The sequence below is a fragment of the Schistocerca americana genome, chromosome 1, assembly GCF_021461395.2.
Source record: "Schistocerca americana isolate TAMUIC-IGC-003095 chromosome 1, iqSchAmer2.1, whole genome shotgun sequence".
Lineage (NCBI taxonomy): Eukaryota > Metazoa > Arthropoda > Insecta > Orthoptera > Acrididae > Schistocerca > Schistocerca americana.
Window position 1 is genome coordinate 818,830,508 of NC_060119.1, and position 23,855 is coordinate 818,854,362.

Here is a 23,855-nt window from a genome sequence, read left to right on the forward strand (position 1 = left end):
GGATTAGTAACACTGGGTTGTCGTAGCGAAATTGAATATTGTATCCAAAATCCTCCAAAAATTAAAGAAAAATATACCTATTTAAAAAAGCAGATAAAAATTCACTTGACGCCTTCCTGAGACACAATCTGCATTCCTTGCAAATTAACAGTATAAGTATAGACCAAACGTGGCTTGAATTCAAAGAAATAGTATCGGCAGCAATTGAGAGATGATACCAAATAAATTAACAAACGGCGGAATTGATCGTCCTTGGAACACAAAACGTGTCAGAACACTGTTGTAGAAACAACGAAACAAACATGCCAATTTAAACAGAGGCAAAATCCCAAGATTGGCGATCTTGTACAGAAGCTCGAAACTTAGCACGGACTTAAATGCGATATGCTTGTAATAGTTTCCACAACGAAACTTGGTCTCGAAACCTGGCAGAAAATCCAAAGAGAATCTGGTCGTATGTGAAGTATGCTAGCGGCAAGACACAATCAATGCCTTCTCTGCGCGGTAGCAATGAAGATACTATCGAAGATAGTGCTACCAAAGCAGAGGTACTAAACACAGTCTTCCGAAATGCCTTCACAAAGGAAGACGAAGTAAATATTCCAGAATTCGAGTCAAGAACAGCTGCCAACAAGAGTAACATAGAAGTAGATACCGTCGGAACAGTGAAGCAACTTAAACCACTTAATAAAAACAAGTCTTCTAATCCAGATTGTATACCAATTAATTTCCTTTCAGAGTATGCTGATGCAATAGCTCCATACGTAACAATCATACAACTTACCTTCATTATACAGTAGTATTCAACAGGGAACCGACATGCATTAATATTGGCTAGGCACTACCCGAAATCTAGATTTGCCCAAAAAAAAAAAAAAAAAAAAAAAAAAAAAAAAAAAAAAAGACGACTGATTGCTGCGCTCTGTAATTGATAAATCATATACAACCGTTCTCTCGAAGAAAGATCCGTACCCGAAGACTGGAAAGTTGCCCAGGTCACAACCAACATTCAAGAAAGGTAGTAGGAGTAATCCACTAAATTACGGGCCCTTATCATTAACGTCGATATGCAGCAGGATTTTGGAGCATATATTGATTTCGTACAGTATTACCTCGAAGAAAACGGTCTATTGACACAGACAGTCAATAAGATTTAGAAATCATCGTTCTTGTGAATCACAACTAGCTCTTTACTCGCATTAAGTGTTGAGTACTATTGACAAGGATTTCAGATTTTATTCCGTATTCCTGGATTTCCGGAAGACTTTTGACACTGTACCACACAAGCAGATTGTAGTGAAATTGCGTGCTTATGGAATATCGCCTTAGTTATGTGACTGGATACATGATTCCCTGTCAGAGAGTTGGCGTATCGTAGTAATTGACGAAAAGTCATCGAGTAAAACAGAAGTTATTTAAGGTATTCCCCAAGGTAGTGTCATAGGCCCTTTGCTGTTCCTGATCTATGTAAACGATTTGGGAGATAATGTGAGCACTGTCATAGATTGTTTGCAGATGACGCTGTCGTTTATCGACTAGTAAAGTCATCAGAAGATCACAACAAATTGCAAAACGATTTAGAAAAGATGTCTGTATGATGCGAGAATTGGCAGTTGATCCTAAATAACGAAAAGTGTGAGGTCATCCACGTGAGTGATAAAAGGATCCATTAAACTTCGGTTACACGATAAATCAATCAAATCTAAAGGCCGAAAATTCAACTAAATACCTACGAATTATAATTACGAACAACTTAAATTGGAAGGAACAAAAAGAAAATGTTGTGGGGAAGGCTAACCAAAGACTGCGTTTCATTGGCAGGACACTTAGAAAATGTAACAGATCCACTAAGGAGACTGCCTACACTACGCTTGTCCGTCCTCTTTTAGAATGTTGCTTCACGGTGTGGATCTTTACGAGATAGGATTGACAGAGCACACCGAAAAAGTTCAAAGAAGGGCAACCTGTTTTATATTATCTCGAAATAGGGGAGAGAATGTCACTGAAATGACACAGGATTTGGGGTGGACATCATTAAAACAAAGGCGTTTTTCGTTGCGGCGGAATCTTCTGACGAAATTACAATCACCAACTTTCTCCTCCGAATGTAACAATATTTTGTTGACGCCGACCTACTTAGGGAGAAACTATCACCATGATACAATAAGGGAAATCAGAGCTCGTACGGAAAGATATAGGTGTTCGTTCTTTCCGCGCGCGCCGGCCGGCGTGGCCGAGCGGTTCTAGGCGCTTCAGTCTGGAACCACGCGACCGCTACGGTCGCAGGTTCGGATCCTGCCTCGAGCATGGATGTGTTTGATGTCCTTAGGTTAGTTAGGTTTAAGTAGTTCTAAGTTCTAGGGGACTGATGACCTCAGATGTTAAATCCCATATGCTCAGAGCCATTTGAACCATTTTCCGCGCGCTATACGAGATTGGAATAATAGAGAACTGTGAAGGTGGTTCGATGAATCCTCTGCCAGGCACTTAAATGTGATTTGAAGAGTATACATGTAGATGAAGATGTATCATGTGATGACGAATCGTTAAGCGGTTTAAAATCCTTAAAGGGAAAATAATAATTCTACCATCATGAAAGGCGACTGGCTACAATTATTTGAGGAAACCGTCTCAAAGTTCCACACGCGTAACGGATAAAAGATTTATTCGATGCTTATTGTCATGCCTACTTGATAGAGACACCAAACGTGGAACAATGCTTTGGAATTGTTCCCACTAGCGTCTTGCACACACCGTCATACTTTGTACAATGGCTTACGGAGTGTAAACCTAGAGACAGATCTTCATTTCAGATGAAATGGACTTAACCAGAATCGTTCAAACAATACTAAGTTTTCCATTTGCCTTCCCCAATACGGATTTTATGTGTTTGTTCCATTTCATATCGTTTTCTCGTATCAATCCTAAATGTTTAAATGATGTGCTGCGCCCAAGATGTTCACCTCGAATCATGTAATCGGATAATATCGGATTCTTTCTCGTTATTTTTTGAATTATGTTGTATTTATGAGCGTTTAAAGAGAGTTTTCTTTCATTACACCAAGCAGAAATATTGCCTAATTCTCTTTGCCTTTCTTTACGATCTTCCAGAGACAATACTTTTCTGTACACAACAGTGCCTTCAGTGAATAAATTGATAGTGCTACTGAACCTATCTGATGCATGTTAAGAATATCACATGTTCTGTTACACTTCTTTGATTATTACGTGATGATGGAATTCACCGTGGCTATCCTGACGTGAGGTATGATTATTGGTGACTTTTAGTGAAAGGTGCATTAATATGTGTCGATAAACCTGATTGTGTTTGGATGGGCGATGTCGCAGGAATCGTCGCTGACCGTAGGTGACAACTTTACAGTGGCTGTGGTGTGTGCATAGAGAGCACAGGAAGACTGCATGCGTTTACGTTTTGAAAAAGTGAGCAAGCTGGCACGAACTAATATCTATAGAGGGTGACTGTGTAAATGGGCCAAGTAGACCAGTTATTATGGGGTGTGTGCGTCTGATCATGTTGGCAAAAAGTGTGTCCTTTGATGGTACAATTTATCGACAATACAAAGATTTTGTAAAATTATCGACATTCATACCTTAATGTCGTGTATCGAAAACATCGATACATCTTCTGTTACATCGGTCTTTTATCATTTCACTTCGCACATGCACTTATTGGATGCCGGGTGTAAGTAGTTACTTGTTTTTCTCATATCCTGTTGAATAAAGAAGCGAAACGAAGATGCATTACATACGTATATACTGTATCACATTGTTGTTGTTGTGGTCTTCAGTCCTGAGACTGGTATGATGCAGCTCTCCATCCTACTCTATGCTGTGCAAGCTTCTTCGTCTCCCAGTACCTACTGCAACCTACATCCTTCTGAATCTGTTTAGTCTATTCATCTCTTGGTCTCCCTCTATGATTTTTACCCTCCACGCTGCCCTCCAATAATAAATTGGTGATCCTTTGATGCCTCAGAATATTCCCCACCAACCGATCCCTTCTCCTAGTCAAGTTGTGCCACAAATTTATCTCCAATTCTGTTCAATACCTCCTCATTGGTTATGTGATCTACCAATCTAATCTTCAGCATTCTTCTGTAGCACCACATTTAGAAAGCTTCTATTCTCTTCTTGTCTAAACTATTTATAGTCCACGTTTCACTTCCATTCATGGCTACGCTCCATACAAGTACTTTCAGAAACGACTTCCTGACACTTAAATCTATACTCGATTTTAACAAATTTCTCTTCTTCAGAAAAACTTTCCTTGCCATTGCCAGTTAGATTTTATATCCTGTCTACTTCGACAATCATCAGTTATGTTGCAAAACTCATTTACTACTTTAAGCATCTCATTTCCTAATCTAATTCCCACAGCATCACCCGATTTAATTCGACTACATTCCATTATCCTCGTTTTGCTTCTGTTGATGTTGTATCACATTAATAGACAAAATCTCGGCTCATCTATAAGCCAAGTACTTGAGCATTTTTAATGGATTCATTTTAATTTCTTGGAGTTATACATATATTACACGAATAAAACATATTTCTGTCTCCCACACTATATCAATGTCCAACAAATCGGTTAATTCTTGATGTATTTGAAACTGCCCAGCCGATGAAAGTCAAGTCTTTCCGAACTTTTGGAATCGGAAAGTTTCCAACTTGTCTGAAGTCAGTCCTGTGTCTCCATATATTCAGTTAGACTATCCGATCAAATGCATGTGTGTGAATTGTTGTCTGATGTTAAAGAAGTGACGAATTGCACCTGTCGTTGACTTTTTAATGTGTGATTTTAATTACTAAGGTAATCTAGTTGAAAACAGTATTAGGAAATAGCAACATTAACGTTTTTTTTAAGTCCAACTTAGTATATAGGTTCAGTGTTGGCTGAATTCAACAGCAGGTAGATTCCTAAATAAACTTGCGTTGTGATTCTATGGAAGGCCCATTTCTTAAAACTGAAACTTTAATCATTTATGTTCAGAAATGTTCAAATGTGTGTGAATTCCTAAGGGACCAAACTGTTGAGGTCATCGGTCCCCAGACTTACACACTACTAAAACTGACTTATGGTAAGAACAACACACACACATCCATGCCCGAGGGACGACTCGAAACTCCGACGGGAGGGGCAGCGTTGTCCGTGACACCGTGCCTCTAACCGCGCGGACACTCCGCGCGGCTAACCACTTATGGCTGAATCTGAAGACGACAGCGGATCAGTCGATGCACTAGGAAAATAAATGGTGAACAAGAAGAAATATTCGAAGTACTCTTAAGATTCTGCATTTCGTTTTGTTGCTATTGACGTCAGGGGAAGTGTAGGCGCAGAATCAGTCTTGTAGAGACACACTACCGTCAAATTGCACCTGTATTTTCTTTATTTGTTCTTCACGACAACCAACTCATCATTTACAGTAGATATTACAAATGTGTATTCAGCTTCGAAGTATTTCCATAGATTTTCAAAATTTTCTCACAAAAACAATATCCTTTGCTCTTTATTGTCATTTCATTATCCTAGCTACATATGAACGTGGGGTGTGATGTCAGTGGATTCAAGTCACCGCTCTTGAGGCGTATGAGAGCAAAAGTTTAAAGCATACTATAAAATTGGACACAGAGGTTGACAAAGTGAATGATTGATAGAAATAAAGGATAGAGATTCAGTTGCGTAATTTAAAATATAAAAATTTATATAAATATATAGTAATTTACATAAAGTATAATAATTTAAATTCTGTTTGTTGCTTAAGTAAAAGATTGACGCAGATGATATGGCAAATGAATGTTTCACAAAAGTTAAAAGACAAAGGGACAGTAGCATAAGTTAAAAAGAAAAAAGCCAGTGTGGCGATTGATTAACGTAGAGACATACATGAGTGAAATGATGAGTAGGCCTAGACTGCCACGAAGAAGAGTATCATGGGAAAATAACAGTTGGGGTAGTGCGTAAGAGGGTATTTATGTGGGTGGATGTTTGGAGTAGGAACGCGGGAGAGTGAAGAGGGATGCCGTTCCAGTTGATGCCTTAGGATGTGGGTGTCGAGGAGTGGAGAAGAAGGAAGTCCTGAGCAGATGAGGGGGAAGGGTTCTGATTAGATCTGGTAGGATGGGTATATGTCAGGTGGATTTCATGGTCGTGTAACGAAGGCGATTCAAGTTTCGTTGGGAGAGGGTGTGGAGAGTATGGAGGTGTAGCGCTGTGGCAGAGTACCAGGAGCGGTGAGCAGGGGGAAAACTAGGGGGTGGGTAGTGTCGAGTTTACGGGTAACGTAGGATATTCGGAGGTGTTTAAGATGGAAGAGTGGGGGAGAGGAATTTTACAAGTTGGCAGAGGACGCAGGTGGGAGTGGGTAAGCGGATTCGAAAGGCTAGGCGGAGTGCATGGCGTTCGCGGGTCTATCTGTAGGGTGTGATAAAAGGAGGAAGGCGCGGAATCCATGCATTTGTGTAGCAGAGTATGGTTCGGATGAGGGATTTATAGGTGTGGAGGATTCTGGAATAGTTAAATTCCAAAAATAATACTTAGAACCAGTTCTACTTTTTTTTCTAACGTGAACCCACACTTTACTTGTTGGAGACGACATTGGTAGACCAACACCGTTAACAACGATGCATATTCTGTTTGGAGACTACTGAACCACAGACTGTGACTTAGAAATGCTAGTCGTGTAACAAACAGCGGCTGTCGTTGCCTTTTGCAGCATCTGCGGGGCGGCGGCGGTGGTGTTCGCGTACCTGGGCGAGTTCCACGGTTTGGCGACCAGGGCGCGCGCCGTCGTCTGGCTGGGCGTCTCCGTCGCCGTGGGCACCATCTGCCTGCCAGGTAGGCAAGGGCTGCTCCTGCTGGCTGCCAACCGGGCACGTACAGTCACCGTTACGTGTTGCATTGCCGTACAGAACATTGCAACGAACACGTTTTCAGCGTAAGAAATAACAAAAACAGATTTTCTCGTTAGTGTCATTTTGCGCGTACAAGCATGCTGATTTAGATTTTCCGTGATTTCCTTAAATTACCTAATGCAAATGCCGGGATGGTTCGTTTGAAAGGAGACGGCAGATTTCCATACCCATGCTTCCTTAATCCGATGTTGTACTCCGTCTTCAGTGAGCTCATTGTCGACGGCATATCATGATCGTTCTTCCTTCCACAATACAATTTCACCGCTGTGAAGATTCCAGTAGGAAGTAAATATTCTACGGCAGTACTGCAGACGTCGGTCACGTTTTGTAACCCCATATCAGAATTGCTGACTCGTGTAACTACTCAAAGACATGTAACCAAGGCAGTGCGTATGTTGGCTAGGGTTCTTGCGACTGCATCCTGTCCACACATCTCACCTCAAACTGTGCACTGAAGACTTCGAGTGGTCGCTCCGTTTGCTTGGCGATGTGAATAGACGTCTGAAATAAAATGAATAAAAAATCTTTTATCAGGAGAGTAATAGGCGCCCCTGTAGCGGCACAACAGAAATTTGAAGTGTGAACTGCTGGGAAGTGCGCGCTATTCATCAGATCTGTCACCGTCTGTCTTTCAACTACTCCTGCACCATATAAATAAATTTATTTCTTGTTTCTGTGTGGATCCACAGCCTCTAAATACTTCACAGGAGAAAACATCGTTCATAGAAGGCTGTAAAGTAAACGATCTTTATTTAAACTGTGCGATTAGCTAATTTAGACAATTTGTCATTTTCATGTACATGTGTGATATTATGCATAACATACAATGAGGTAACAAAAGTTAAGGGATACCTCCTAATATTGTGTCGCACCTCCTTTTCCCGGGCGAAGTGCTGCAAGTCGACGTGGCTTGGAGTCAAGTTGTTAGAAGTCCGTTGCAAAAATATTGAGCCTCTATAGCCATCCATAATTACAAAATTGTTGCAGGTGCAGGATTTTGTGCACGAACTGACCTCTCGATTACGTCCCAAAAGTTTTTAATCCGATTAATGTCAGGCGACGTGGGTGGCCAAATCGTTCTCTCGAAATGCCCAGAATGTTCATGTTTGGGGACATGAAGTCCATGAATGGCTGCAAATGGTCTCCAAGCAGCCGAACATGACCATTTCCAGTCAACGATTGGTTCAGTTGGACCAGAGGACGTAGTCGATTCCATGTAAAACCAGCCTACACCATTGTGGAGCCTCCGCCATTCAAAGTCTGTTAATTCCCGTCGTGTGGCCACAATCACGTGGGAGACCTTTCCACATACGTCACCTGAGTACAAATGAAAGGTCCGCCAAATGCACAGCTCTTTTATACTTTGTGTACGCGAAAAAGCTGTGTATGTGCTTATCGTTATCCGATGACTTGTCACCTCCCGTAAATAAATTTATAGGTAGGAAACCTTTTAGAGCAGTGGGTCCCAACCACCCAACCAGGGGGTAATTACCCCCAGAGGGATAAAATGTAATTTTCGGAGGGTTAAAACCAAAAGGATACAATTGTGTTTCGATCACAAAATTAAATTATTACTAGCATCATTATTTCGTAAGACTTTAAAATTGATTACATAAGTTACCATTAATTACGTCTTTTTTCCAGACACTAGCCTTAAAGCATGTCAGGCTGTGGTGGTGGTTACAGCCTGTGAAACGAATGTATTAACATCTCTCTCACATTGTCTACCCACTACACACATACTTTGTACTTTCTTCCACGCATCTGTTAAAATTAAGACCCATGCATCACATATGGTTATATTATCTCATGAAAACGCCTCCTTGAGTATTAGACAGTTCCTCTAAGAGACCATATATTGATTCATTATTCACTTCATAACAGTAAATGAACTGACAGCACAACAGTAGTTATCTAACGTCTACCTCACTGCTGTGTGGCCTACACTGTGTTATTATTACTATTATTATTAACACTGGCCGGACACAAAGGTTTGGCAGCCCGAAGTCTTCCAATTTCTGCCAATTCAGATGTCAGGAGTCATTTACAATGAGTGGGCCTAAATGTAGTTCACACATTCGGTTGATTCTGAACAGGGATGCGGGATGTGGGTGAAGCAAGTGCTGCTAGGGAGAGGAGTGGTGGAGAGGAAGCATTTTTAGTGGTAGTGGTGGTGGTAAGTTCCTATGGGACCAAATTGCTGAGATCATCGGTGCCTAGGCTTACAGACTACTTAATCTAACTAAAGCTAACTCACGCTAAGGACAACACAAACACTCATACCCGAGGGAGGACACGAACCTCTGACAGGGGGAGCCGCGCGAACTGTGACAAGCGGTCTTAGACCACGTGGTTACCACGCGCCGCGCATGTTTAGTAACAAGTGTCTACTCTCAATGTGGATAGTTAGCTCTCTTTCCAGAGAAAGTGGTTTAGGTAACAGTCGCAATGCACTGAGAACTGTTTTACCATTCTACAAAAGAAGTTGTCACAGTCCCGAGCGAGGTGGCGCAGTGGTTAGACACTGGACTCGCATTCGGGAGGACGACGGTTCAATCCCGCGTCCGGCCTTCCTGATTTAGGTTTTCCGTGATTTCCCTAAATCGCTCCAGGCAAATGCCGGGATGGTTCCTTTGAAAGGGCACGGCCGACTTCCTTCTCCATCCTTCCCTAATCCGATGAGACCGATGACCTCGCTGTTTGGTCTCTTCCCCCAAACAACCCAACCCAACTCACAAATTAGTCATAGTAATTGTCTCACGGTTTAATAAAACACCTGTAATAGCTTAACACCATTTATCTTTCATCTATTTAAAAATGAATGTGTTCAAAGAAAGTTCTTTTTCATTCGTAAGTTTCGATGGGAACTGATGTTAAACGTGGAGGAGAGGGGCGAGGGGTACCAGCTAATATCTGATTGCCCTCAGGGGTAATGATCGCAGAAAGGTTGGGAATCACTGTTTTAGAGGTTACAGCTGGTCTATATGCATAACCAAACCACCTAAGAAATGTCGGACAAGATGCATTAGCCTAAAAGTGGATGGTCGCATTTTCACACCACAAAGGCCTTGCACTACCACACCGATAAATTTCACATTGCGCTCGTCGCATGACACAAGAACATTCACGGCATTTGTGATTGCTTGTGCTACGGGTATTGCTTTATGAGCCAGTGTGGAGGTAGAGGACGAGCCGTGACGTGCCCGCAGGTCTGGCGTGGCTGGTGATCCCCAACAGCCACTGGACGCTGGCGCTGGGCTCGCTGGAGTACGGGCCGTGGCGCATCCTGCTGCTGCTGTGCGCGCTGCCCGGCCTGCTGGCGGCGCTGCTGATCTGGGCGCTGCTGCCGGAGAGCCCCAAGTTCCTGCTCGCCACCGGCCGCAACCACCAGGCGCTCGACGTGCTGCGGCTCATCTTCGCCACCAACACCGGCAAGGACCCTCTCGACTTCCCCGTGAGTGTCGCCTCTCCCCATTTGAAATCTTGCACGTGTATAATAGCATTCCCGATGTTTCTGTTATGCGACGCTAGTACTTGTGGAGAAAAAGGTGTAAATGTACTAAAATATTCATTTCTTTACTTTTTCACTATAGTCGACATAATCGTCTTCAGAGATTCAGCAACTGACTTGATAAGTAAGTTAATTCTGAGTTATTGTTACATCTCAGTTGTATATTCTTAATTAGAGTACACGTCAGATCGCTCTGGATTACCAGAGTACTCTGATATGTGGTTCTGCGTAGACAAGACGTGTTGCTGACACAACTACTTAGATCTGAAGATGATCCAGAGTATTCGAAACGTGTAATATAATTAAAAATGTGCAACTGAGATGGAACAATAAATCAGAATTATTTTATTTTTTTGGCCAGACTGTTATAAATGACACCAAATATTTCACTTCTGCCATCTGTATGTAAGGAATGAGTAATCAAACGTACATGCTTGCATGTCATCAAAGGTGTGTATATGTGTCATCATTGTTGCACACAAGGCAATTTACACGGCCAGAAACGTTAATATGACCACCGCGAATGTTTAACATCGACATGCAATAACATCTCACAGATGATAGGAGGCAGCACTAGCAGCAGACGGTATATAAAGCGTGCTGGGGGACGCGGAAAACAGTGCAGTTGTTGTCGTAACGCGGAAATGGAGCGATTTACCTGACGTCCAAAAGGGCACGATCACTGCTTTCCACCCAAGGATGGAAACATTTCCAAAATGGCTAAGCTCTGTTCTTGTGGCGGCATGGTTAAAGTATACGGTGCATGGCAAAATGGTGCTACCCAAAATTGGTGCCGAGTCAACTGTGGTGCACCACAGGCTATAGATGACAAGGGTGAACGACGGCTGTGGAGATGTGTATGGGGGAATAAAAGTGAAACTGTTGAGAAACTAACCACCGAGATGAACCAAGGGGCAACCAACAGCGTCTCCTCAGTGACCAGCGTATGGGCCTTCACAGCAGGCGCCTGGCTCAGGCACCCATGATCACTACTGTTCGCCGGCCGATGTGGCCGAGCGGTTCTAGATGGTTCAGTCCGGAACCACTCTGCTGCTAAGGACGCCGGTTAGAATCCTGCCTCGGGCATGGGTGTGTATGATGGCGTTAGGTTTAAGTAGTTCTGAAGTCTAGGGTACTGATGACCTCAGATGTTAAGTCCCATAGTGCTCAGAGCCATTTGAACCATTTGACTACTGTTCATCGGCCACGAAGACTGAAATTTGCACGCAAATACCGCAACTGGACGTGAACCAAGGGCAGCAGCTGGTCTTTCCAGATGAATCACATTTTATGCTTCATCAGACTGACAGTCGTTTGCGGGTTTTTGGGAAGGCTCCAGAAAGGAAGGAGGAGGAAGGTTTATGGTCTGGTGAATGTTTTGGTGCCGTTTCCTGGGTGATCTCGTCATTCTGGAAGGCACAGTGGACCAACACGTCTGCATCAATCCTTGAGGACCATGTCTACGCTTACATGTAGCTTCTTTCTCCTCGGCATGATGGCATCTACCAGCAGACCAATTCAGGGTGTCAACGGCTCGCAGTGTAGGTAGGTGGTTCGAAGAGCACCAGGGTGAGTTTACCGTACCCCTTGTCACCAAAGTCCCCGGATTTAAAAGAAATCGAGAACTTGTGGGATCACTTCGATCGGTTGTACGTGCCATGAATAGTCAATCGAGAAATGTAGCGCAGCTGGCCACGGCACTGGATCCAGATCCCTGTCGGATACCTTCCAGATCCTCACTGCCTCGCTTCCTGCACGTATCGCAGCGGTCCACCCAGTAAAAGTGGTTATTCAGGCTTCTGACAAGATGTAAAGTCAATGTGACTGACAGTGTATTATCAACCAGTGAACCCCAGATTCTCTAAAGAATAGAACTCCCATGCCATGCCTTGTGATTACCCTAAAAATAAGTTAAATATTTAACATACAGCACGAATGCGAGAAAAAGATTAGAATGTGTTTCAAATTATGTATAGTTGGCTTGAAGTCGCTAAATGCTCGGATTTTCAAATCCTTCGTTAATATAGTCGGGGTAATTTGCATGTCATGAGTTACATTGCCTCAAGGCATATACAAAGTTTCTAACTGTTATACTTGTCTTACTGTGATGATCCTTGAACATAGTTTTTTACCTCCTAATTAGTAGATCATAACAGCATTTTTTATTTTTAAATTAGATCGCTAATAATAAGAAAATTTGAAAATAAAGTTTTTGTTGCCCCTGGAAGCCGTTAGATACAGCACTTGCAACAGTTATTGAGTGCCATGAACCGAGTTAAACGTTTAGTAATACAGATACCATTGTTTTTTTCAGCCTCCTATCAGCTCAACGGTATTTAATGTTCGGAACTTTCCCTACGGTTCGTCATTATGTACCACGAGAATGATATTCCATTTCTGCTCAACAGTGGTCCTACACAGATTTGTTGAGAAAGAAATAGAGCTGTGTATCTAACGGCACTCTGCAAACTGTCGGCGGCTCGATGCAGTAGCTTGTGGGATATGTTTGAATATGTAGTTGTAGATAGCTTATGAGCTCCCAGTAAATAAAACTACATTGTGATTACTGTAAAAATATTTTTGGTATTTACGAGCATAATGTGCAAATAAGTCTACAAACCGCGAACAGTTCTTTGCAATTAGCGACTGCCATGTCATTATGATCTGTACATTAACACTACCGACCAATCCTGGCTTCGCAAGTATCTGCGACCGGACCGACTGTTTGGCGTAACGATGATAAATTACATAAAAAACAATCTTCCTCGTGAACCAGTCTACAGAGTGGTACAAAAAAAAAGTTTACAACCGGAAATGGCACATCGGGTATACAACAAGGAGCGGTAACCAAATAGGATTTGAGTATTGCAAACGCCACGAGAGAGCGTTACTGGACAAACACGGATTGAACACACGGAGACGGTCGCCACTCATGCAGTGGAAGCGTTGCGAGTAACATGGCTAGCTACACGTACTATGAAATGCCTGAGATGCATTTGATTTATGGCGCGGCCAATGGACGAGAAGCCGTGCGATTGTATCCATTGAAATATACCGACAGAAGGGTGCCGTGCTACACTTATTCACCACCTTGCATCGCCGGTCGTGCGAAACCGGCTCGTTCCATGTGCACCAGCCAGATGCTGGTTGCCAACGGACAACACAGACAGCTGCTGCTGAAAAAGTGTTCTAGAAAGCGTGCAGCGTACGCCATCAACGAGTACACGAGGTTTACACCGTGCCACTGATATCCCCCAACCCTTCGTGTGACTCATTGTAGACAACGAAAGATTACATCCGTCTCATTTCCAACGCGTTCAGGCCTTGCACCCGGGGGACTACAACAAGTGCATGGGATTTGCGCGGTGGTTTCTACAGGAATCTGCTGCAGATCGAAGCTTCACAACGAATTTGTTCTTCAACAATGAGGCTGCGTTCACATTCGAGGGTGTGATGAACGTTCACAATCTACACACATGAACCAACATACTGCACATACGCGTGCCTCACAACGCAAATTTACCCTTAACGTGTGGGCTGACATCGTTGGAGACTGTTTAATTGGGCCGTAAATTCTCGTATCTCGTATTTCTGCGAGAGGTTCTGCCGGACATGCTGAATGATGTATTCGTCGCCACATGCTATTTCAGCACGAAGGAGGCCCTGCTTATTTCAGCAGACAAGTGAGGGCACATCTTCAGGCGACCTTTCCCAGTCGCTGTATTGTTCGCAGTGGGCCAGTCGCATGGCCACCACGATTACCCGATCCGTCGTCAATCGCTTTTTTCCTGTGGGGGTATCTGAAATGCTTTGTGTATGAAACACCTGTTACATGCCGGAGGACCTAGAGGGCAGGATTGTTGTGGCAGTAGGATGTCTTCGAGATACACCAAGTGCCTTTGAGAGAGTGCGTCGTTCAATGCAGCGTCGATGTTAGACGTGTCTCGATGCATCTGGACAAAACTTTGAACATCTTCTGTAGTGGACGTCCATTTGTAGCATGTGACTAAATAACGGCAACGCCATTTAGAAACCCCAGATGGCCTTTGCGACCCTCGGTTCCTGTGTGACTACTGATCCTTGTTGTATGCCTGGCGTGCCATGTCAGTTTGTAAACGGTTTTTTGAATCACTGTGTATATATAAAAGAGAACCCTATCAAAATGCCTACAGCAATTCCTGAGATTAACCTTCGCAAAGAAAGAAAAACGCCGTGAGGTGATTTAAATTCATCACAGCTCTGCCAATGTGCACGAAAATTTAAAAATTATGCACACAAACTTTCCTTGTGAATTAATCTACCCAGTATTGAAAAACACATCACAATCCCTACCGTTGTTTCTGAGAGTAGCCTTCACATGCACAGAAAAACACGGCGGAGGAGTTCAAATTGGTTCAAATGGCTCTGAGCACTGTGGGACTTAGCTTCTGAGGTCATCAGTCCCCTAGAACTTAGAACTACTTAAATCTAACTAACCTAAAGACATCACACACATCCATGCCCGAGGCAGAATTCGAACGTGCGAGCATAGCGGTTGCGCGGTTCCAGACTATAGCGCCTAGAACCGCTCGGCCACTCCGACCGGCGGGGAACTTCAATTCATAAAAAGTGCAAATATATCATCCCATCTATATTTGATGTTTACACACTTTGATAGTACGAAATGTTTTGCGCAATGTGTTTTAGAGGAACAAACTAAAATTTGAAGAGAAAAAATCTCTTTATTTCCATCTATGATCACAAAATTGTTAGGTCCTTAGACTAACTGTTTGAGTCAGTATGACAATATTTAGATCTGCTTTAAAAACATGTCCCAATACAATTGTTCCATTATACACCAAAAGAGGCATGGCTATATTCCCTAGCAGGTCACACTGCAGCTCAAATGAAGTGGGGGTTGTGCAGCATAGAGAGATAGAGAGAGAGAGAGAGGTACGGAAGTGAGACGGGCAATATAAGGGTGGGTTGGAGAGGGGCAGCTGACGGTCGGGAAGACAGGAAGCGAGCCGATGGGACGGAAATGTAGCGCTGGTGAGCTCGTTCCGGCTGCAGACAGAGGGAGTTTTGCGCAGTGCGCAGTGAAGGGGTTGAGTGGGCTGAGAGAGAAAGTTCGAACAGAGGAAGAGAGCGACTTTGGAGCGGCAGTTGTAAATGTAGTGTGAGAGGTTAGGGCTATGAGGCAGCGGTGGAGATGGTTGGGGATCAGGGCCTAGCAGAGATTGAGGCCAATCAAATTGCAGGATTCAAGAGTCTACTCGTACATGACAGTGCGACTTTGGTTATGATAACTAAGATCAAGAGGGCACAGGCTGTCGGATATGCACTAGCTCGTGTGAATAAAATAACTCAGTAGTGTACGGAAATGAAGCCACACCATGCTGTGTTACCTAGACCTATCACGAACTGAGCCATACGTGATGAAAAGGATTCTCAGAGATGCACTTTGCGTAATTTTGGCCGCGCATTTCGATTGTTTAAACTCAAAAGAACGTGTTTTGGTTCCAAACTTAACGGAAGTAACCACTTTAGAGTTTGGCAACAAACACCAAAAGAACATGAGACACGAAAGCACCCGTAGATAAATTCGTAAATAATTAAGGGAATGGCTATAAAATAGTTTATTTATAACAACAAGAGCCAAATACACTCGCACTTTGTCATGAGTGTCGTAATATGACGTCTCATTGAATTTGAACATAATTTACGTAGTTGAGAGCTGTCATATTCGTACTTCCCACCTATAGCCTGCCTTCCACCAACAGTGGACGTACCGCCTAGCTGTGACTGGTCGGCGCTCAAAAATTAATGGCGGACGCCACAACTTACACGGGCTAGCACATACCACAACAAAACATGCAAATGCGACTGATAAGAATACACATAAAAAAATCCCTCCAAAAGAATACGTAAAACACATACAATAACAAGTGCAACAAAATAAAGGAATAAAACAGAGAAAATAAACAGCAGTAATGCTATCGGTAGTGGGGTAATAATGTCACCATATATAGCAAACACGGTTCACTAAAATTACGTTTACTTCTAAGGAAAGCAAATATTTAGAATGTCACAAAAGAGACAGAATTTTTTTTTTTTATTGTATTTCAATTCCCCATCGGGGCGGGCTGGCAGCAGCATATGCGCTGCTCTTCAGCCGAAAGACGTAGAACAAACAATAGAAGACATTTAAAAATAACAAAGGAGAGAACATGGTGAACAGAGATATAAACAAAGGGGGAACATCATGGAAGGCAATACACAAAAAACGGGGTGACTGTAAAATGGAGATAAAAAACTGTTTAAAAGTAGCACACAGAAAAAGCCACACACTGCGACAATTAAAAGAACACAAGACACAGTATGACTGGAGCATAAAAGGTATCGATGGATGGCGTAGCACATAACAAACACTGACGGCGAACCTCAAGGCAGTACACAATTAAAATCACACCTCTTGACGCACAGGAGAATCAGGACTAAACACAACACTGACGTGGCACACTAACGATGATCAAAACTGATCAAAACGGAGGATCTGCCAGGCGCAAGGAGATGAGGGAGACTGGAAGAAGGGAAGGAGGGGAAGAGATGGGGGAGAAAAGCGGGGGGGCGCGCTATGGAGGGCCAGGTAGGGAGGGATGTGGGAAGGAAAGAGGCAAGTATGGGGTGCAGGGTCTCAGGGGAGGGGGGGGAAGGAGGAAAATCCGCTCTGGGAGAAGGAGAGAAGAGGAAAAAGGGGCCCTGGGGAGGGGGGGGGGGAACAAGGCCAGGTTATAGTTGGAAGGAAGGGTAGATGTCACGGTGAAGTTCGTCATCCAGGAGGGGGAGGTGTTGGAAATTGCCCTGATGAAGGAGATGGAGGGTGTGGAGGTGGAGAGAGGGAGGGATACAGCGATAGGGGCGCAACAATGGGCGGGGGTGGAGAGGAAGGAAGAAACCAGAGGGGGGGGGGGGATCAAGTCTGCAGACAATGTAAAGGATGCGGAGATGTTGGAGGAACAGGAGGAGGTGGGGGAAGGGGATCAGTTCATACAAGAACCTTGTCGGGGAAGGAAGGCGGATACGGAAGGCAAGGCGGAGCACATGGCGTTCAAGGATTTGGAGGGCCTTGTAAAAGCGGGTGGGGGCGGAGATCCAGGCAACGCTGGCGTAACAGAGGATAGGACGGATGAGGGATTTGTAGGTGTGGAGGATGGTAGAAGGATGCAATCCCCATGTCCGGCCACACAGGAGTTTCAGAAGGCGGAGGCGGGAATGGGCTTTCTGCTGGATGGTCTGGATATGAGGGGTCCCGGTGAGGTGTCGGTCGAGGGTGAGGCCAAGGTATTTCAGGGTGAGTAAGAGACAGAAATTACAATTGCGTCTATACGAAATGTTTTAAGTCTTTACAGGGGGACAGTGCTTGGCGATACAGCTTACCAATGTCTGTGAGTTGCGTAGTGACATCTACGGCGGTTAGATGATACTGGTGGCGTAATTATTGTGGCTTCATCCGTCATGAAATTACAATGGATTGTCCTCTTGCACGGAATATTGTTCTCCAGGCGGTAATATTGTCTTCTGTGTCATTCCTTTGGTCACAGGCCGGTAGATGTAGTTGTTGCTGTGTAACTTCATGCTCGTATGTGTACGATTACAACGTTCTCCACACACACATTTCTGATTCTAACGTCCCATGCACAGTTTTAAAACTGTAAACATTACACATGTTAGTCCATCCGCTTTTAGCAATCACGATCGGGAACTGCAGTTACGGCGAAAAACAGCACCACACGTAACAAACCGTTGAAAACATTCCACGGCCCCACAGTTAATGTTTAAGCGCGCAACAGCTCATTAAATTAGTCACGAGATAATAAGTTCAAATTATGTTAGTTCGTGCAACTAAATTACGTGCAAAACAGTTCGGCTCTAAGCACGACAATCACAATCCATCCGCCTAAGCATTGTCTCTACAGTTTGTAGTACTCATTGAAATTCACAGTATTCATAGTGTAACACTTTGTTTCGTAACATCCACGTCAAAATTTAGTTATAATGTGACCGAACAATAAGAATGTGGTCATAGATATTAGTGTGCTTCTGTACAGCACGAATACACAAACACATGCGTGCACGCCACAACACTATACACCCATTTAACATCTCTGTTCGACTGCCAGCTATCGATATCGCTCTCGCATCACAGTTCATACAACAGTGATGCATGTTACGAGTTTTGTTTTCACATAGCGCATTTCAAAAAAGCATTACAAAGAGAATGAAACATACATTGATACGAAGAGGTTGAAAAAAGTCAGCCAACCAGTTGCAAACCAAAGGGCTAAATAAACCTTTTTTGAACCTCTTCAAATTTATACGCTTGCTGAATCTCAGCAATGATTAAGACTTTGATACATTGATACTTTTGCATACTCAGTTAAAAGAGCTTCATATAGCAATATCAATAAAGCAAAAAAGTTATCTTTTATGCTATAGAACAAAACAATAAATATTCTAAACCATCAAAGATATATGTACAGAGCAAATGAAACAAACAAAAAGACAGTACAGTCAGTCCCTCGAAATCGACCAGGGCGCTCTTTAAATCTGGTGTAAATTGGCGACGTAGCATAATTAGAAATGTTTACACACCTCTGAAAGACTGAACCATGACTATAACTACACTCATCCTGCACTCACACTCTCATCCTCACAGCATCCTTCCCCCTTTGTTCCATCTTCCCCTTCCAGCTCACTTCTCCACATCGCTGTGCGCTGTGCTCAAATCCCCTTGCTTGTGGCGAGAACAAGGTTACCAGTGTTACATTCCCAATGCTGCTTCTCCCTCCTAGTCGTCAGTGATCCTTCCACACCATCTCTCACGATCCCTGTCTACTTTTTACCATCATCCACTTAGCCCAACATAGTCCCTCGCCCCAAGCGTGCTACAATGCCGGCGCAACGTAGTCAGCCACGTGAAAGCAACTTTGCAGCTGGAATGAGATTTTCACTCTGCAGCGGAGTGTGCGCTGATATAAAACTTCCTGGCAGATTAAAACTGTGTGCCCGACCGAGACTCGAACTCGGGCTGTGGCTAAGCCATGTCTCCGCAATATCCTTTCTTTCAGGAGTGCTAGTTCTGCAAGGTTCGCAGGAGAGCTTCTGTAAAGTTTGGAAGGTAGGAGACGAGATACTGGCAGAAGTAAAGCTGTGAGACTGGGCGTGAGTCGTGCTTCGGTAGCTCAGTTGGTAGAGCACTTGCCCGCTAAGGCATAGGTCCCGAGTTCGAGGAGTCTCGGTCGGGCACACAGTTTTAATCTGCCAGGAAGTTTCAACTTTGCAGCTGTCTGTGTACTGTGGCCGGCCAGAGTGGCCGAGCGGTTCTAGGCGCTACAGTCTGGAACCACGCGACCGCTACGGTCGCAGGTTCGAATCCTGCCTCGGGCATGGATGTGTGTGATGTCCTTAGGTTAGTTAGGTTTAAGTAGTTCTAAGTTCTAGGGGACTGTTGACCTCAGAAGAGTCACATAGTGCTCAGAGCCATTTGAACCATTTTTGTGTATTGTGCTACTCCGATGAAAGTTGATTGTATTCTCAGCCTTGTTTTTCTGTCTTTACCGAGCGAGGTGGCGCAGTGGTTAGCACACTGGACTCGCATTCGGAAGGACGACGGTTCAATCCCGCGTCCGGCCATCCTGATTTAGGTTTTCCGTGATTTTCCTATATCACTTCAGGCAAATGCCGGGATGGTTCCTTTGAAAGGGCACGGCCGATTTCCTTCCTCATCCTTCCCTAACCCGAGCTTGTGCTCCGTCTCTAATGGCCTCGTTGTCGATGGGACTTTAAACACTAATCTCCTCCTCCTCCTCCTTCTGTCTTTCGACAACTCAGTGTCCAAAATGTGCAGTTAGGTATCCCCTTTACTCGTTCCATTATTTATATTCCACCAAGGACTATCCAACACCAGATCCAGAATATGAAAATGGCAGATGAAAACATTGACTTCTGACGGAAAGAAACAATATGAGTAGTGAAACTTTTAGGAAGTACACAGTTGGTGAATAATCTCGTGGAATATCCTTACTGAGTAGGTTTGGTAAGGAGGAAGGTGCTCGGTGTGCAGGTGCGGTCGCTGCAGCTGGACAGCCCGCCGCGGCCCTCGGTGGCGTCACTGGAAGCTGGCGGCCTGTCGACGTCCGCCAAGAGCACCGGCCGGATGGCCCTCGAGGTGGCGAAGAGTATGTGGCGGCAGACGGCACCGCTCTTCTCACGGCAGCACGCCTGTAACCTCGCCGCCGTCTGCGTCATCGACTTCGCCATATTCGCATGGTACGTTGTACTCCCAAACACTGCTTGCAAAATTAATGAAAGTCAAGAGAAATTGCGTAAAGGACATGAAACTAACTGAAGGTATCTTGACCTTCATGTCGATCAGAACTGAAACATTGGGACACAGGCGGCAAGTAAACACGAAGCTCTGGGGGTATTTAATAAAATGATTAATACTAGTCAGTGCCTGTTCCAAGTGGTATTTACATCTATATACACTACTGGCCATTAAAATTGCTACACCACGAAGGTGACGTGCTACAGACGCGAAATTCAACCGACAGGAAGAAGATGCTGTGAAATGCAAACGATTAGCTTTTCAGAGCATTCACACAAGATCGTCGCCGGTGGCGATACCTACAACGTGCTGACATGAGGAAAGTTTCCAACCGATTTCTCATACACAAACAGCAGCTGACCGGCGTTGCCTGGTGAAACGTTGTTGTGATGCCTCGTGTAAGGAGGAGAAATGCGTACCATCACGTTTCCGACTTTCAAAAGGTCGGATTGTAGCCTATCGCGATTGCGGTTTATCGTATCGCGACATTGCTGCTCGCACTGGTAGAGATCCAATGACTGTTAGCAGAATATGGAATCGGTGGGTTCAGGAGGGTAATAGGGAACGCCCTGCTGGATCCCAACGGCCTCGCATCACTAGCAGTCGAGATGACAGGCATCTTATCCGCATGACTGTAACGGATCGTGCAGCCACGTCTCGATCCATGAGTCGACAGATAGGGACGTTTCCAAGACAACAACCATCTGCACGAACAGTTCGACGACGTTTGCAGCAGCACGGACTATCAGCTCGGAGACCGTGGCTGCGGTTACCTTTGACGCTGCATCACAGACAGGAGCGCCTGCGATGGTGTACTCAACGACGAACCTTGGTGCACGAACGGCAAAAACGTCATTTTTTCGGATGAATCCAGGTTCTGTTTACAGCATCATGATGATCGCATCCGTGTTTGGCGACATCGCGATGAACGCACATTGGAAGCGTGTATTCGTCATCGCCATACTGGAGTATCACCCTACGTGATGGTATGGGGTGCTATTGGTTACACGTCTCGGTCACCACTTGTTCACTTTGAACAGTAGACGTTACATTTCAGATGTGTTACGATCCGTGGCTCTATCCTTCATTCGATCCATGCGAAACCCTACATTTCAGCAGGATAATGCACGACCGCATGTTGCAGGTCCTGTACGGGCCTTTCTGGATACAGAAAATGTTCGACTGCTGCCCAGGCCAGCACATTCTCCAGATCTCTCACCAATTGAAAACGTCTGGTCAATGGTGGCCGAGCAACTGGCTCCTCACAATTCGCCAGTCACTACTCTTGATGAACTGTGGTATCGTGTTGAAACTGCATGGGCAGCTTTACCTGTACACACCATCCAAGCTCTGTTTGACTCAATGCCCAGGCGTATCAAGGCCGTTATTACGGCCAGAGGTGCTTGTTCTGGGTACTGATTTCTCAGGATCTATGCACCCAAATTGCGTGAAAATGTAATCACATGTCAGTTCTAGTATAATATATTTGTCCCATGAATACCCGTTTATCATCTGCATTTCTTCTTGGTGTAGCAATTTTAATGGCCAGTAGTGTACTTACTCCTCATGCCACGGTGCGTGACGGAGGGTAACCTGTACCACTAATGGTGCCGGCTGTGGTGATCGAGCGGTTCTAGGCGCTTCAGTCCGGAATCGCGGGACTGCTACGGTCGCAGGTTCGAATCCCGCCTCGGGCGTGGATGTGTCTGATGTCCTTAGGTTAGTTAGGTTTAAGTAGTTCTAAGTTCTAGCGGACGGATGACCTCAGATGTTAAGTTCCTTAGTGCTCAGAGCCATTTGAACCACTAATAGTCATTTTCTTTCCTGTTCCACGGGTACATCATCCCAGACTAAGGCATGTCCAGTTGGCCTTAGTCTCTGGCGTGATATATTCGTAACTTATGCAGATATTTTATCCTGTGAGTCCTGTTACAATTTTATGCTGACAAGAGCCTCTGCCTGTGGACATTTACCAGTGAGCGTTCATTATAAAGTACGATATATGTAATCTCGCTCCTAACTGAAGCCATAGTTTGGGATAATTCTCGATTTGTCAATTTTATATATGGCAAGAGCCGCTCGGCTTCATCTAACCTAATGTACCATCATGTGATGTAACAAGGCCCACTCCTTCTGAAGAAGATATTTTTAGAAATATCGAAAACTACGTCAAGGACTTAAAACCTTTCTTTTGCAACTGGTTGGCTGATTTTTCAGCCTCTTCAGGTCTCCATTTATCTTTCTTTCTGAATGCCAGTGTCTCTACCATGGCCGAGCAGCTCAAAAATACTGGAGAGCTAACATATATTTCTTTCTATACCCACATTTTTAAAATGTCGGGTTCAAATGCCCTCTCCCGTCACCCGTTGAAGTTCGCCGCTCTGGGAGGATCCAGACCTCCCTAGTCTATGTGTGGTTTCCACTCTACTGTATTTTTCTTTTTCACTGTCTCCCCTCTCCCTTTTACTCCTTCTGTTTCTATCTCCGTCCCTCTTTCTCTTTTGCTACCACTATCTCTCACTGACCATCAATATTTCCTGTCACTTTGGCTCTCGCTGCTACTGTCGTCATCCATCATTCTTCCTTTTTCACTGACTCTCTCTCCCTCCTCCATCCTGTCTCCTCTCTCTTTCTCTCCCACTGGCACTGTCTTCTCTCTCCTCCACTGTCGCTGTATCTCTGATACTCTCTTACAGCACAAGAAAGCCCGAAAATGTTCGCATGCCAAAAGTTTTGGTGAGGAAGGCGGAATGAAGATTGAAGCAGCTGGCTCCAACTTTCCTGTCATCGTCTTTTAAAGAGGAACATATTCGCCTCTTTTGTGCTCTGACAGAAGCATTTTTCAGATAGTTCCCCTGTCTTCGCAGTTACAACCGGGTGTGCTGCTTATATAAAACGATTTCTGTAGGTCAGTAAAGTTTTGACAGTTTCTTTCAAAAAATGTTCAAATGTGTGTGAAATCTTATGGGCCTTAACTGCTAAGGTCATAAGTATCTAAGCTTACACACTACTTAACCTAAATTATCCTAAGGACTCGAACCT

General features: G+C 44.3%; 1 protein-coding gene across 1 annotated transcript in view; it reads left to right on the forward strand.

Annotated features, from left to right (window-relative positions):
- Window positions 1-23,855, forward strand: part of LOC124546190 (synaptic vesicle glycoprotein 2A-like) — a 118,234-nt gene that overhangs the window by 58,395 nt on the left and 35,984 nt on the right. Inside the window, exons 5-7 of the mRNA XM_047125018.1 lie at window positions 6,735-6,856; window positions 10,143-10,387; window positions 20,550-20,755. Coding sequence (XP_046980974.1) covers window positions 6,735-6,856; window positions 10,143-10,387; window positions 20,550-20,755 — 573 coding nt within the window. The remainder of the gene's footprint in view (window positions 1-6,734; window positions 6,857-10,142; window positions 10,388-20,549; window positions 20,756-23,855) is intronic.